The 16,715-nt window shown below is 44.7% G+C and overlaps 1 protein-coding gene across 1 annotated transcript in view; it reads right to left on the reverse strand.

Moving 5' to 3' along the window:
- Nucleotides 1–847: 847 nt before the first annotated feature.
- The window catches only part of T265_13720 (hypothetical protein), a gene marked incomplete at both ends in the record, with an annotated part of 61,230 nt that continues 45,362 nt past the window's right edge, over nucleotides 848–16,715 (reverse strand). Inside the window, 4 exons of the mRNA XM_009170193.1 lie at nucleotides 848–1,096; nucleotides 10,155–10,412; nucleotides 15,696–16,067; nucleotides 16,163–16,314. Coding sequence (XP_009168457.1) covers nucleotides 848–1,096; nucleotides 10,155–10,412; nucleotides 15,696–16,067; nucleotides 16,163–16,314 — 1,031 coding nt within the window. The remainder of the gene's footprint in view (nucleotides 1,097–10,154; nucleotides 10,413–15,695; nucleotides 16,068–16,162; nucleotides 16,315–16,715) is intronic.

A 16,715-nucleotide genomic window follows, 5' to 3' on the forward strand; every position in this document is an offset into this window, starting at 1 on the left:
TTGTTTTGAAAACATGTTTATGCAACCAGACGGGACACTCCTCTTCAAGAACAGTGGATCCCCCCCCAGGACTCACTTTTCGTTTCTTATACTTGCCATAGTTTAATTATGTTGGTCAAACAAACTCAATTTGAACGGAAAGGACAAGGTGTAGTCGTTTTCTCGGGCACAATTCACCGGCCGCATTCGTCCCTCTTCCTCCTCCCATGGTATTCATTATTCATGGGCCGTGGAACACTTAAAGACATCATTCTGTGCCATTCCCACGCGACTAAACGTCTTTTCTGCCCAGCTGCTGACTGCGCCAAAATAGTACATCATCCCAGAACGAGTGGGGTGGATTAATGATGGTCACCGGATCAAGATGGTGTGAGTTTTCGGACGTTCTGGATGCTTGACAAAAGTCAGGATTGTTGACTTTAAGACGAATTGTATCAAAACTAGTGGTGGAATTCTTGAGTGTTGCTGAAATCTTTTGTTGACTGGACAAAAATCGGCATGTTGTGGATGAACGTGAGAGAAATAGACTTTGTTTAGTTCTTGTATCGACATTTTAAGTAAACTGTATATTAGGAAATGGTCGGACAACCAGTTTAACGATCACCAAAGAATATTTGGCGAGTACCAGGATTCAATATGAGTAAAACTCAGGCCTAGTTCATTTAAAGTCTATATCTGTCGAGCGATGGTGTTGGGAGTATTCACAAGCGATGGTCCTGAGAAAACCAATACACCAAGCTCTTTGTCTTAACTAATGCCTATAGAATAAGTGTGACTCAATATGTTAAGGATCATGAGAACTTGGGGGTGATCGATCCCCGAAATAAGGGTCACTTCACTTAAAGGTTTATTTTTTTAAAAATCGTTCAGCTATAGCACCCTTTCTCTGCCCAGCTGCCATGCCACCCGAACGAAGAACAAGGGCTGGGATACTGCTAGGTTTTCCAGGCCTAGACAGCGAAAGTCGAGATGCAGATTTCGGGTTCGAACCGCGAACTTTCCGGTCAGTAAATTCGCGCTCTAACCACTGAGCCACCTCGCACCCTAAAGATTTAGTACAGACTTCCATCGGGCTATCTGAACACTTTTGTCGAGGCTAATCGAGACGGAAAAGGCATAGAGTATTGTAGATGTCCAAAAATGTTTTACCTAATTACACTGTAGAATTACGTTGGGAAGAGACTACAAAAGTGTCGACCAAAATTGGCTCAGAAAAAAACTAAAATTCTCATGCGAGTGTAACCAGTCGGTCGCCGAAACAGCATTCCATCACCAAATGCATGAAAAAGTGGCACAATTACTGCTTTTTCAACACGATCGATTGGCTGATCGATCGATTATAACTCCGTCGCGAAGTGAGTGGGACTTATCATGGTGTGATGACTTGTGCACTTCAGTAACATATTAGGCTGTACTGAACGATGCTCGTGTATTATCCACAGAATCTACGGAATCCACTACCAACAATCTATAAGTAGCTCAGTGGAAGAATAAACTTCACCCAATCAGTTGAACTTCCATCTAGGAAGTCGTTGCTCGAGGAGCCAATCAACACGTGTGACCGCGTGATATGAATCCCGTGATTGAAGGATGAGCGGAGCTATGTCCTGTCTAAGTGCGCGTTAATCACACTGCTGATCAGCCACTCGTGGCCGAACGGTTAAGTGTTCAAACAGAAGGTTGCGGGTTCGAGACTCTCCGGAGTATCGAGAGATGCGCACTGCTGATGATTCTCAATAAGGATGAAACAGCGGTACAGTGCTTCTCGGCTTTTCAGCATAGATTGGCTCCACTTACAGGGCGAAATCTCCAAAAAAATCCACAGAATCTCTCCTACTAGGCTAGTCTGTGGATAGATTCCTACCCAGCACAGTCTTCTGGCCCTTTGGTTGTAGCCTGGAACAATTGTGGCAGTTCTTTCTTTAGAAGTTGGCCGAATGGGCAGCCTGCAGCCGACTACTGCTGCCTTGACCTTTGTGTCATAGCCTTTTGTTGAGCATCTTTCCTGCACCATCAGAGCGGAGAGCGTTGAACACACTGAGACATTATCAGAACCGATAAAGGTAAAGCCACAGTAGTAATGAACAAAAGTGACTATGTTCAAAAGGTCGGGCAACACCTCGCCGATGAGCCCTATCGACAAATTACCGGTGTAACTGTGGCTACTACTGATGAGGCATTCGAGTAGTATGTCTTCTCGTAAAAACGCTTCACGACTCTTGAAAAGTGGGATCTATTACGGAATTTTTGGAGTCGCTTTGTAGCATCTGCTTGCATTTGAGCAACAGTCAATGAATATCCAGCAAAGTTCAAGAAGACGCGTTCAAGGAGAAGATGGATATTCTGTTTTGTAAACAAGATGCATATGAGAGTTTTGCTTTCCTGTCCAATAGTCTGTAACCGTATGTAACTGTTGGCGTCTTCTAATAATCAACTCCGCAGTGACGGCCTTCCTCCCTTCACCGGTAGCAGTATTACTTCAATGGTGAATAGGAATAAGGTTGAAAATGGTAGATATTTGAGATCCGTAATAAACCATTTAGGGCCAGGTAAGTGGTACCGAAAACATGCGATTCAACCACGACTCTACGGACCACCAAAAATCCAGAAGACAGATGTCCCGATAAGACTAATAGTGGATGGCTTATGCTCGCCACCACATGAACTGGCCAGATTCTTAGCTGATACCGCGCACGGGAAAATCAAGCACCTTCATTAGGAATTCGTACGATTTTGCCAGCAAGGTCGCAGGGTTTCCTTTGGAGATGGACGAAGTCCTCGTGAGTTACGGCGTAATCTCAATGTACATAAACATCCCTAGGGCAAATTCTCTGGAGGTAACTAAGAGGTTGTTACTGGCAGACACGACACTCGGAAAACGGACACAGCTCTCGGTGGATGAAATAGTTGAGGGCATAAGAGTGTGTTTGAATCTTGATCAGTTTGTTTTTGACACAACTGTTTACTCACAAGAACAAGGTCTTGCAATGAGATCTCCACTATCCCCAGTTTTAGCTTAGCAAGTAGCCTTGGCCGGATATCATTGTCCACGGAAAGTTTTTGGCGTCATTTTGACGACACCTTTGTTGTAATCAAACGAGATAACGTGAACAGCTTCCACTACCATCTCAATAGTTTAAGTACACATATTAAGTTTAGTACGGAAATAGAATTCACCTCGGGCATATTACCCTTTCTGGACTGTATAACACATAAGGTTGGTGGGAAATTGAAAACGACTGTCTACCAGGAACCAGGAACCGTCTTAAGCTACTCATCAGCACACCCAAAGTCCGTGTACTCCAGCATTGTCTCATCGATGTTTCGTCGAGTCGGGGCGCTGTGCACAGAAGTGATCGACCGAACGGCAGCTCAAATCGAGATTGCCAACAAACATCAAGAAATAGGATACCCAGTGAGTTTGATTAGGCGTCAACTAAGAGAGATATTGGCTCCGATATCCAGACCCAGTAAGAAAAGGAGTGGCACAGCAGCCACGCTCAGTTTTGGTGCAACTAAAAGATCCCCTGCCGGCTGAAAGGACTAGGGACTGTGTGTACAAAATTAACTGCAACGATTGCCTTAAGGTGTACATGGGACAAACTGCCAGGGAATCGCACACCAGAATTGGTGAGAATAAAAGAAGGATTAACAAACCACCAAGGAATGCAGAAGAATACCAAAGGCTCAGCAATGGTGGTACATGCCTTAGGCGCGGGACATAGAATAGATCTGGAGAATGTGAAAGTTTCAAGACGGGGACTGCGATTCACACCACAGCGGCTGATAGCCGAGTCGGCGGAAATTACTAAGCATCACAGCGTGAATAGAATCGAGGGTGCGGAACTGGGGAGCGTATGGAAAACGGTCTTAGATAAGCCGAGTTGACACGTGACAGTGTGGTTGTCAATCATTAGAAAAAACGGGGGTAGGGGTGGAAACCCCAACCGACCAAAGGTCACAGCATCCCTCCTACACAACCTTCAGCACTAGCTCACCCACACAGACTAACAGAAGGTTCAAACGAAGTTCAAGAAGAATCATCAAGTGGACCGAACCAGGAAAACTAGACCCTAGGCTGGATCCAAACACATGTAGGTTTCCCCACCAACCCAACACTTTTTCAACCATTCTAACACACAAAAATCCCTCGGCTGACACCCAACAGAGATTTAGCTTGAATTAGCTCATTGGTTATCCTTTCGCCTTTAATTTCGACCAACCTCGAGAGCCTGACGAGGCTTTTGTGTCAAAAGCGAAACGTTGCCCAGCAATAAATCTACCAATTGTCACCAAACTTTTCCGAAACCGATCTTTCTCTCTTGTTTTGGTTCCCCTGACAGTAACTCAACTTACGTGCAATCAGGAACGAGTCTTTGGACGTTCGGTTGCTACTCGCGTCCAAATGACGGTTGTCGGAGTTCTCGCTGTTGATTACCTCGGTATCCTCTGATGGTTTTCTGACAACAATCCAGAATGTATTAATTCGATAGCAACGTACTGACAGATCACAAACTAGAAGACACAAGTCCTGGAAAAGATCCTACGGATGACTCGAGAGGGAAGACTGCACTGGGGCCCACACCGCAGCATTGAGATAAATATCGAACGTATTGAGCACAATTAATTGGACTTAGTTTTTAACCGAACATGTTATCGAACGCTGTCTGTAACTACCTCGTTCAACTTTCTGATGATAGTTTTAACTTCCCGGGTTTGTCATGCGCTAAGCGATACCTCCTTGCTTTTAAAATTGGTGTTAAGATTTGTTTCTTATCGAGGAAGCAACTCAATAAAAGGAGACCAGTTACGAGAGGCTGAGTGAGTTTCATGAACCTAGCCGGTGTACCCTGGGCTCTGATGCGAATTTTTGTCAAAATGTTCCTCAACTGAATCAACCAATCAAGGGAACAAAAGTCACACCACAACGCAAGAAGGAAACGGCCGAATCACAAGAGGTCAACCACACACAGAACCGCCGAAATGAATGCGCCCAACAAACCAACCAGACACAGGAGATTGAGACCACGTCAGATTCACAGGAGGCCAATCACACTACGTGAAGATTGCTTTTAGAACTACCAGATACTGTTTAGATGCCATATAATCACAGGCAGAAGAGGAGGAATTCACCCACTCAACCCTGCACTGACGATGTCACCTTGGTTGGTGATGAAACGTTTGCAACCCAACTGCCAAGCTCGGCGAACAGACCAACAACCAAGTTCCTCAACCTAGTCAGACAATTCAGCACTGAACATCGTTGGACTGACATTCAATCAGGCTTCTTTATCTTCCTCAGTGTTATCTTTTAAGAGTCTTACAGACAACCGGAAGGAAGTGTCAACCAGCCAGTTGCTTCGGCCGTTTACGCGATATATTAAGATGAGCCACTGTATTCAGCGTCAAGAATTACGGGTTATAATCTGCGCCTGAGTATGAGAGGCCTAGAACTATCCTCACTCTCATCCGATCCACCTGGACGTACCAAGTTACTTTTGAAATGGCTCTCAGTGTCCCAAAACGCATTCATAGCAAAATGATTGACTAGCAGCACAGTTAAGTCATCCTTTTTTTATCGAGCTCAAGATAGCCCACTGGATAGAGGGGGAACCCATTGACTCAAAGGTCAGAGGTTCCGACAGCTCAACTGCTTTGTCTCAGCCCTCACGTTTCCTTCGGGCATGGCATGGCACCTAGGTGCCAAAAGAGTGTCACGGCTGAAAGCTTATTGTTATTTCCCAGCAAATTAGCAATTGCCAGTCCAGTTAATTTAATTATTACTGAATTAACCACATTGTCAAGTCATTGAGTAGGGTTACTCAAACATCGCTAAGCATGGCTTCCGGGATAATGGTCTTTGATGATAACGCGAACGCTGCGCTTGCTTACCACAAGTTACTTTACATGACTTATGAGGCAATACAGTCATTATTTGTTTTATATCATCCCACGAAAGTTGTACTATTTTTAATGTACAACCACGGTGTGCTCGATTACTCGGGATAGTTTAAAACCACACAAAATTAGTAGTCTACACTTATTCGTGTTTTCCTTTGTATGGATTTTTTCAGCTTCGAGAAAGCATCTGATGAAGTGACCATTGAGGTGCCTGTATCTTTGAAATAGCCGTGAGGTGAACGTTCAGCTGGACCGATTGCTGGCCAAGTCGGGGCAAGCGCTGTCATTCACAGCCAAATATGGTTTTGTTTGAAGACTCAAATGAATACCGCCAAATTTCTCGTGCCTGATAGACTTTCCAACTGAATGTGCTGCACCAGGTAGTCCATTTTTCAGATGTTACCCTATTCGAGGTATCACGATACATTGTTTAAACGTAATACACTACTAATAGGGTCGCTGAAGACCATCTGATAGATAAATCCATAACTAAATAGTTTTCTGTCCTACAAACTGGTCTAATAAGCAGCAAACAAGATGATTTGGATCCAACTAGATGTTGGATGTGAACCAAGCTTAAAAATCCTTTTTTATGTGACTGACCTCATCAACCCGTATTTATCAAGTCACGCGAGCAGTCGTCGTGCGAATTGGCGTTTCGAGATCCGGCCACACCTTCACCATAAACGCATAAAGTATCAACAACTGTTAACTGATTGTTGAGCCATGATCGGCCAGTTTGGGAGCCTAGTTTGGCTTGAGTATAACTCATCGTTCCTCAGTTTTCACGAAACTTCACAACCCCCTCAGAATCCATAGCTCTACCCTTAATACGAAGATCAAGCAATTTGTTTGATTGGCAACTTGAAGCTCTTTGATGAAATGGGATCCTTCATCGTGTTTCGGGGATAGAGATGCAGAAATTCAGTGTAGCCACCTCTCATGCGCCATCTGCTCACAAACACATGCTTTTCAGAGCAGGATCTTTGACTCTGTCATACCCTATGTCGAGTTTTTGTTGTGCGAAATTCGGGGATGCCGTTTCCATGAAACGTGAGGTTTGCTTAAATCCGCTCGTCACTCTGGGGAGTAAGGGGGAATGATCGAAGTAGGGGTGAAAAAAGTCTACCTGTTATATGCTGCACATGCAATGTTTATTGCAGTGCCGTCAATGATAGCACTAACAACAAGATTCACATGTGATTGAACACCACGATAACTGTGAGAATAAGTTGCGAAAATAAGGCCACTCCCAATCCTGAGGAAAATGTACACTTTCGAAATGGTAGTGCGCTTTTCGAGAAATACACTCATTTGCAAATCCATATGGTTTTTCCGAGAGACTCAACTGAATCTCTCGTCCACATTCAGTTGTAGAATATCATAAACGAGAGATTCAGTTGAGTCTCTCGTGAAGATCAAATTGATTTGCAAATGAGTGTATTTCTCGAAAAGCGCACTACCATTTCNTTCAAGTACAACATAAGGTCGACGGAAACTCAGGTACTGCGCCTACCTGATGAGCCCGAACTGGAAGGGCGAAACCGGTCGTGGGCTGTCGAAGAGTTTTCAGCAACCATGTGAGTAGTTTCTTTTATGAAAAAGGTACTGCGCCTTCTTCATCAACCACATAATGTCGGTGTTGTTCTGCTCCATAGTCAATTAGTTCTGGCACCCCCTAGCTTTTCTGATCATTCCAGTGATCAGTCAAAAACGGAATGACTGGACCCTGAGAATGAAAAGACACTGTTCGAGTCATCCTTGCTCGAACAGATCCGAGAACACGATTGATTGAGAGAGTAGCTACTGCAGGCAGTCTCCTTACTTACTCACTCAGACGAATATCGACATCATCGTGTTACACACAAGTGAACCACCTGAGGAGACAATTTCCTGACCCTGAGCATTCCCTGTGTGGTAAGTAAACTTGAGTGTACCGTCTGAATAAACTGAGCTGCCTCAAACCAGTGACGGTTCATCAAATTTGACTCAAACCCAAATGAGGATCGATAATTTGAAAATAGAAAGGTTAGTCTTCGGAAACTAGAAGTCTATGCAGAAAGTCCAAAACTTGTGGACCTAAAGCACACAAGAGCAAAGCCACCCAGTGTTTTGTACAAGCTAACTACTTGCCTTTAGAATACGACTTTCTGTAATCAGTGGATTGGTGGCTCTTGCTTTAAAAAAAGAGAAGTGCCCAACCGCTATGCTGTAAAGGTCACTCATCAGATCACGAGTTACAAACTTAGCCGACAACTTGTACACTAGAAATTCTCATCCATTTTTGTTTACGCGGCTACCACTTGCGTCATGTGCCACTTTTGACTGAAAACTTGACGAAGGTTTGAACATCGTTTGAAGCCTAAATTCCGGTGCTCGGTGAGCAGTCTCCAGGGTTATTTTGACTTAGCCGGATGACACCAGCCCAAAATCTCAAATTTGAGTAGGGCAGGACCAATGTGCTCACCAAAGCCCGTATAAATAACTTCCTTTGTTTGCCTACTTATGAACCTAGAAGTAGGTAGAATTTAAAATACTTTTTGAAGACACTCAGGGTTGAGGATTCGCACGCGGGCTCAACAATGGAATGTAATAACAAGACAGAAATGCACAATAATGACAAAAAACTGCGGGTCGGACCGCGTCTGATAAACTTGAGCGCAAAATTGGCTGGGGAACAAAGGCCATGAAAATGGCTGAAGGCGACCAGAGTGACGAATATCATCACATCGTAATTAAAACCCCTAACCGCTAGAACCGTACATAAGCAATTTTAAAATAGAGAGAATGACCAGGACTTGACTATCATAGAAAAAATACACTGGAAAGAGTCAAAAACTTCATCAAAATTGTTTATCGGGGTTGAGGTTTAGACGGAAATAGAACGGCCTGACTGCATCTGATCAAGTACTATTGCTATCGACAAGAACCACATAAAACAATGATATGTACGAGGAAATCACCTTTGAACGTAAATTGAAAGGATGATATGCGAAGCGGTATCAAGTGTCACTTCTTGTCTAGGCATCATAATGCCTGGAATGGACGGAAATAAGTCAAAATTTTGTTTAAAAGTACAGTAGTAATCGCGACTACAAACTGAACGGGATTCATTCGAGTAAAAGTCAAAATGACGAGTTCAGCTAACAGACGCACCCATAAAGTGCTATAGTCTGGTAGTAATTACGTAAGAATACGGATAAACAAACCAAAGGAAAAAAACAAGAGGTTGAAGATGATATGTTTGCAGAGAGGGTAAACGTTATGAAGAAAAACAACCTTAAAAACGAGGCGTTTTGCACAGCCAGAGGAGGGCATCCGTAAACGTGGCAGTGACGGATGTTGATTGTGTCGGGGGGGGGGGGCGGTGTGAAGGATGAACACAGGCTCGCTTAGACGCGGCTGAATGAACATAAGGCAAGCCATCGTTGGAGTCTGAGTTAGAGGTTCTGAGTTGCATTCAATTTCAAAAGTTCACCTGTGGAATGAAGGCGAATACACAAATATTTGATGAGTCCCACAAACCGAATACAGGGTATTCTCTACGCGAATAAGCCTACCAACTCAGCATGAATTGACTCTGAAAATACTGAACGAGAGTTCATTGATGTTGGTTCCATTAAACCAAATTTTACCTAACTTGAGCACGAATAAGCGATGCTTATTCTTGATATATTCGATGGAGACCTCGTGGTGTAAGTCAAGTCAGTCTATGCTCAGAAGTAAACCATGTTGTTTGATCCTTACTGGAGATCTCACGATTCTCCATTGGGAGTAAAATTTGCTACCTCCCATCTAGTAGCCGGTGTTGCTGGCGTTCGTGTTGGTGGCGAATATATCACACCAGGCATCTTCTGCAGATAAAGGATAGCGTGAAAAACTAGCTCCATCTATCTTGTGTTTGTCTATCCACCATAAAACGGAAATGGAATTGTCCGAAATGCACGTCAATTGGACAGAATTGTCACATGCGGGCTACGAACCTGATTGGTCAGAATGCTAGCCAATCTGTATCAAGGATCTGTAGCTCGATGCTTCTCGCCCCCTTTCTAACACGACCTTGAGGGATGTTCTGTGATTACCCTATTGATAAAGGGCTGTCTGAAGCTACCGTGCCTTCTGATATATCGTGTTGGGTGGAGCAGGAAGTTGCAGGACCGTTCAGCAAGTCACAACAGGACTGCACGCTTAGAATTGGTTGCGTCGCCAAAGCACAGGTTCAAGTCTGTTAGCTGTTTCAACCGTTAACTCACATTTTGATGATGGTAAGGCGGTAATCCAGACTGTAGTTGAGCCTCATTACCAGTAAGCTCCTTAACCAACGAGTTATAACCACTGAGGATTCCTATGGTGGCCGCCATAGGTGGTGGCAGTCCAGCGCTTGAAGGCACAAATCCCAGTGCCTGGTGAAACTGTTGCTGTTGTTGCTGCTGTTGTTGGTGGGGCTGAGTGGTGTGCGACTGAGAAGATGGTGTGCCTTGCTGCTGGCCCAGTTGAACAGCTGCGAGGGCCTGAACAAATGAGAAGGAATTTCGGTCGGTGAAACATTACAAAAATGTAATAAACACTTTGTGTGAAATCCACAATAATACTTCCCGACCTAGGCGTGGTCTTAACTTAACTTAATGGTTCATACCATGACACCAGAAAGAAGCACGAGGGCTGGGATACTGCGAGGTTGTCCAAGCCTAGACGCGGAAAGTCGAGAGACAGAGGTCGGGTTGGAACCACGGACCTTTAGGTCAGTAAACTCGCGCTCACCTACCACTGGTCAGACATTTGTGAACGTAGCTGATAAAACAGACTGAACAACTTTCAACAATCTGCTAGTATGACGGCCTTCAGATCCTTAGTGTTCACCACGGATGAATGACGGTCAGCTCAAACTGTAGTGTGAACGAAGAGGAATATTCGCATGTTGAGGATACAACTCATTCAGTACCAGACCCTCACAGACCAGTGTGGTATGCATTAAAAAAGGGAGAAGATCTGCTCCATGTCACTTACCGAAAAAGATATCATTCTCTTTCGACTTCATTCTCTTTTCCCTGTTCAACACCAACTTAGACGTCGGACAAACTCCCGTTTTTCGTCTGCTAACTTCTACTAAATATGGACAAATTGGATTAAGACCACTTGGGAACACGTGGAAAAAATCGATCGAGTTAGTTCCCTTTCACTATTGAGTTAAATAGGAGAATAGGAAGAGCACAAACAAGTACACTCGAATGCATGAATGGATTACCACCAGGGCGTGACTGTCACGTGCAATTTCGTGTCCACTCCCCTATTCAGTTGCTTTGGCAATAATGACTGTAGAACAAAAGGGTTGATAACAAACAAACATGTTCGGACAACAATAGGGAGACCATCTGGGTGGACTCTTCTGAAATGAAAGCATTCATTCAACTGGAACAAAGCAGAAATACTTGGGGAAATATTGGACAGGCTTTTGTTTTGTTAAACTTGGATCCCCCGGCCCAGCTTATTGAAACTAGGAACGGCACATTGATTGGTGCTTGAAGCAATCATTGTTTACAATAAAAAGTTAACTGAACTGCTCACGAGGACTAGCTTGAAATCAAGAGAATGTGGATCGGTTCGCGGAAATTGGTGCTCGGGCGTAGATCACAGACGGCAGATGAATAAACGCCTTGCAGTGGATAAAAACCCAGCCCTCTTGATATTTTCTTTTAAAACTCAGAAAGACTGCGATGTCCGGGAATCGGTCGCAGACTTATATACAAATTGCGTTTGCTGTTGTCACTCAAATGGTGAGCACCTGGTCCACCAAACATACCAGTGTCATCAGCCTATTCACACTCGTCCACCATCGAATGATCGAGCCGGGAATCTCATGGAACTCGTCCCGATGCCATAGACCGCGACCTATGAATCTACCGACCACATATTGGGACACAGCAGTCAACCGTACAGTTTATGCGATCTTTGCTGCTGTTTCGTACTGCTTCAGAGAAAGCGAGTCCAAAAAGAAGTTATCTGCTTTCACTCGAGTAAACAGATTAGTGGATCACGAGACGATGGATGACGGTGGGAAGTGAAGCAGCCAAGTTCTTCGTTGAATGGACACAGATACAGTAAGGTGAGTAAAGGCAAAGTCGTAGTCAACGGCTTACAAGCCGTCGAAAAACAGGATTTAGTGTTTTCCTTGACGGCCGACACCACTCATGAGGTGACTGAAAGCTCAACAGACTGGTTTCCTCCTTGTTGATTTGTACACGAGTGTATGTCCCTCAAGGGGACGTGCAGATGTAGAAAAGAGGAAAATCACCGTCGGATAGCCTTACAAGTGATTAATATCAACTACTTAATGAACACGCTTTCTGAAGAGCAGGACTGGACAAGCTTGGTTGCCCCAGATGAATTCGTTCCGCCAGGAAGTGGGGGGGGGGGTAGAACTTGATCGGTCTTGGTGTATAGTTCCGCTCATTTAAGCGAAGCATACAAGTAATTCAGGTGTTTCAGGGAAATTAGTACGCAAGGCAGTTGATTGTGCTTCCGCGTAACACGAGGATCTTTTCCAGATAAGCCCCACCACTAATGCAAAAAGTGTATGTGTGAAAAGTTAAGCCTCACTGCGTTTGCCAGCTCCAATTTAATGTGCGCACATAACCTTGACCTATTTTGATGAAAACAACTCCTTATCCGCATCTAGCATCACATTGTGCAAAACGTTTCTCCGTTCGGACGTCAAACCCTAAATGAACTTTCTGACGCTTTCTACACTCGTTCATGACAAGGAGACGGCAATACATTTACCGCAAAGCCACGGAGTGATCCATCAGCAACGTTTGTGCAACAATGGTCACCAAATAACACTTTCAACTGTTCCTGACAGGTGGAGGTGTAATGCCCGACAGTGTCGGCAAGATATCGGTCCTCGAAAGGGGACTTGGCTTGGAGCGGTCTAGTATGGAGTTTAGGACAGCAATTCTATTCATTTATTGCTGATCCAGAAAGTTGGCAAAAATCAAATTCTGCTCAGAGGAATTATCCATTAGCCACACGACCGCTGTTGATTGGAAGAACCTTCTTCGCGAAGTTTGCGCCTGGCGGCTTTTGCAGACTCCAACAGTTATCGGCGGCCCAGGTCTACAGGTCGAGATCGATGAAACGCTAATATCTCGCCGTAAAAACCACGCAGGGCGAGTCATTCCCCAACAGTGGATTTTCGTGAGGATCTGCCGCGAAACTAAAGAGGTGTTCATGTATGCAGTGCCAGATCGGACTGCGGCCACTTTGATGGACACAATCCAGGCCTGAATCACTTCCGGCTCATGCATCATCTCCGATATGTGGGTATCATACCAAGGAATTGAAACGATTATTAACATGAATTATACTCATGAAACGCTTAATCATACCGAAAACTTTGTGGATCCAACGACTAGAGTTCACACACAAGCCATTGAATCTCTTTGACACGCCAATGCAGCACACACCGATCTTTAGTGGACAGCTACTTGTGTGATTTCGTTCGGAGGCAAAGATACCGAAAAATGGACCTTTTCATAAAAATTATTAATGGCATGTCCCGATTTCACCCACCCTCTTCAATAAAAACTAAAAGTACAAATTTCAAATCCTTTTTACCAATTTTTTTGGGTGGCGGGGGTTAATTTTTTGGCAAGGCTTATCTGGGAAAGATCCTAACCCGATTAGGCGAGCCAAATACAGCGTTATCTTCGCCAAAATAATATTAACAGTAATAATAAATAGCTTCTCGGTGCATAGCTGCTATACCACCCGAAGGGAGCACGAGGGCTGAGATACTGTCGGACTGCCCAAGCCCAGACAGGAGCAGTCGAGGTGCCGGGTTTGGGTACGAATCACGGACCTTCCAGCCAATAGGTTCGCGTCCTAACTGCTGGGCTATCTTTGGCCCGTCAGATTACCATATCTTCAACTGCCGGCTTCCTGGAAAATAAGGTTTATCACCTGGACAGTGGTTTACCATTCTACTTATGATTGTAAGTAGTTTGAATGACAACACGGGGGATAGATGACCGTTGAGGATATGCCCAATCGACGATTAGTTGTGAACATATCGGCAAATGTGAACTGTAGAGTGCATGTGGTCAGAAGAAACCGCAGTGAACGTCCCAGAAAAACCAGTTGGTGGCTGGTAGAATCATGTTTGAAATTCGTTTCCCAAAGGCGGCCACCTTCTTGAATTTCACTGTTGAGTAGGAACTGTCCCATCCTAACGACAGGTGATTCGGAACAATAAAAAACTAAGGAATGCACCGATTGTTTACCTGAAACAAACTAAGGAACTAGCGAATATACACTTATTTGCAAGCGAATTTGGTTTTTCGAGAGACTCACATGGAACCCAGCTGAATCTCTCGTTTGTGATGTTCTCAGGCAGCTGAATATGCTGCACCAGGTCGCCCCATTTTTCAGTCGCTACGGTATTTGAGATATCGCGATACATGTACNTGAAACATGGGGCGGCCTGGTGCAGCACATTCAGCTGCCTGAGAACATCACAGACGAGAGATTCAGCTGGGTTCCAGGTGAGTCTCTCGAAAAACCAAATTAGTTTGCAAATGAGTGTATATTCGCTAATTTCGTGCAATTCGGTTTCAAGTAGAACATAAGGTTGGCGGAAACCCGGGGACTACGCCTACCTGAGCCCGAACTGGAAGGGCGAAATCGGTCGTGGGCTGTCGACGGATTTTCAGCTACCTTATGAGTAGTACATTACAAAGACAAACTAAGAGATGTTTTCTGGACGCAACAGTGTTCGAGAGAACCGAGTGCTGGGTGTTACAGCGTTGGGTGAAAAGCGACTATGAAGCGCGTTTGAGTGATCGCTGCGGTGACAGGGAAACAAACTCGCCGCAAGTTGGCGGACTGTATTTTTCTTACTCTGGCCTGAATTCAGCGTGTGCTGTGATCTGTGACAGAACGAGGGAAAGTTAGCGTTCCCCAATCTACATGCCTCTTTGTGTAATAGACAACCATTTAACAATGGCAAGTCTACGAGAATTGTAGTTGGTAGACTTCGCGGCATTAGCTAGTCATAACTCCCGAGAACGAAGAAGTCCACACATGTTATGGCTTTGGAGCAATACGCACGTAGTTGCGAAAACCTGATGGAAAAAACGACAGAATTTTATGAAACCGATCACTCTAACGGAAGTCGAGTGGGCTGCTGTGAGAAATGCACGAAAATCAAGCTACGGGTCGGACTTGTAGCGGTCGCTCACTAAATCACGCGTCACAACCACTCAAATCAAGTAAAACAATTCCTGTTCCCACTTGCAACCTTAGCCGACACCACCACTTTCCATCCGTTTTTGTTTACGCGGCTATCACCTGCGTCACGCTCCAGGCTTACGAACTTCAACCACATCAGGTCAAGTTGTATTCATGTTCGTGCAATTAGCAAACACGAATGGACCCCCCTCTCTCATCACACTGCACACAACTGGGCCCAAAAACACTCGCGCTCACAAGACGCGCGCACAGGACAGTAGGTCAACCAAGCTCCACTAGTTTCCACGGCCAACCACGGTACACATGTACCAGCTATACTGCCAAGGAGGCACGTCCCGCGTCCGGAATTTCACTCACGAACTCTCAACAGTTGTCCTCAAACGATAAGTCACTTCTTGGCTTATTCCCCTCTTGAACTGTATTTGTTTTTATCAGGTGCACACAACTTTTGTACTTACTCATCATCAACATCTCATCAAAACAGACATTTGTTGGTACTTGTCACCCTCTGATGACGTTACAACCAGATCAACAACAGACTTACTAACCTGCTGCTGTTGCTGTTGTAGTTGGGCGACGAACGAATTGACTTGCGCCTGCGCAGGTGTCTGACTGGTTGCACTGAACGTGATACCCATTCCACGAGACACGTTCACAGGGGATGTTCTGGACCCGGAAGTGGGACTGGAATTGGTAGGATTAGCCGACAGTCCAGGAGAGATTTGCGTCTGTTGTTGTTGTTGATGTTGTGGAGGAGACATTGACAGGACTGGGCCGTGACCCGCTGCGTTCGATTGATGCCCCACGTGACCCAAAGCTGCAGCTGCGTTTGCTTGTGCAATGGCTGCCTGGACCATGTTGAAATTGGACATGGTAGAGGGAGATAGACTGAATGTGGTTGGAGTTCCGGGGATTATCGCCTGAAATAGTGAAAACATTGGGTGAATAAGATGAGCCTAGCTGTCCGATACGGTGCAACATATCAAAATGTACCGATGAAGCACGGGGTTCTTACTCGAAAGTTGTTGTTTTGCAAGAGACCAGCTGCTGAAGCTAGATAGGCAGCATTATCATAGGCGGAGGCGTGTAAAGGATTCCACTGAGCTGCCATTGCAGCTACTGCCGTTGCTGCGTCATTTGGAGAAAACAGTGCCGAAGAAGCATCGACTGCGAAAGCAAGGAAGAGAGGAGCAATGAGAAAATGGTAGACTGAACCATGGTTGTTATACTACTAATACTACTACTACTAATAGGGACAAAATAAAACAAGCTGACGAATCCTGTGTCATCATTAAGTACCCTGGAGTAGCAGATTCATCTTCATTTTCATGAAGGCTTGACTATGAAACGGCGACGAATTTACCTATAGGTTCTGTCCAGCAAACAGACTGTCAAGGACTAACTTTGGTTCTCACAGAGATGGCTTTTAAGCAAAAATTCTAAGCAGAGGAATGGACCGTCGACTATCCGAGGATCAAGCATACGTGATGAGCTCCACTGCCGACTGCAGATATTGGAAGGCTGTTATATATACATATATATATATATATATATATATATATATATAT

Source organism: Opisthorchis viverrini (assembly GCF_000715545.1).
Source record: "Opisthorchis viverrini unplaced genomic scaffold opera_v5_95, whole genome shotgun sequence".
In the NCBI taxonomy this organism is placed as follows: domain Eukaryota; kingdom Metazoa; phylum Platyhelminthes; class Trematoda; order Opisthorchiida; family Opisthorchiidae; genus Opisthorchis; species Opisthorchis viverrini.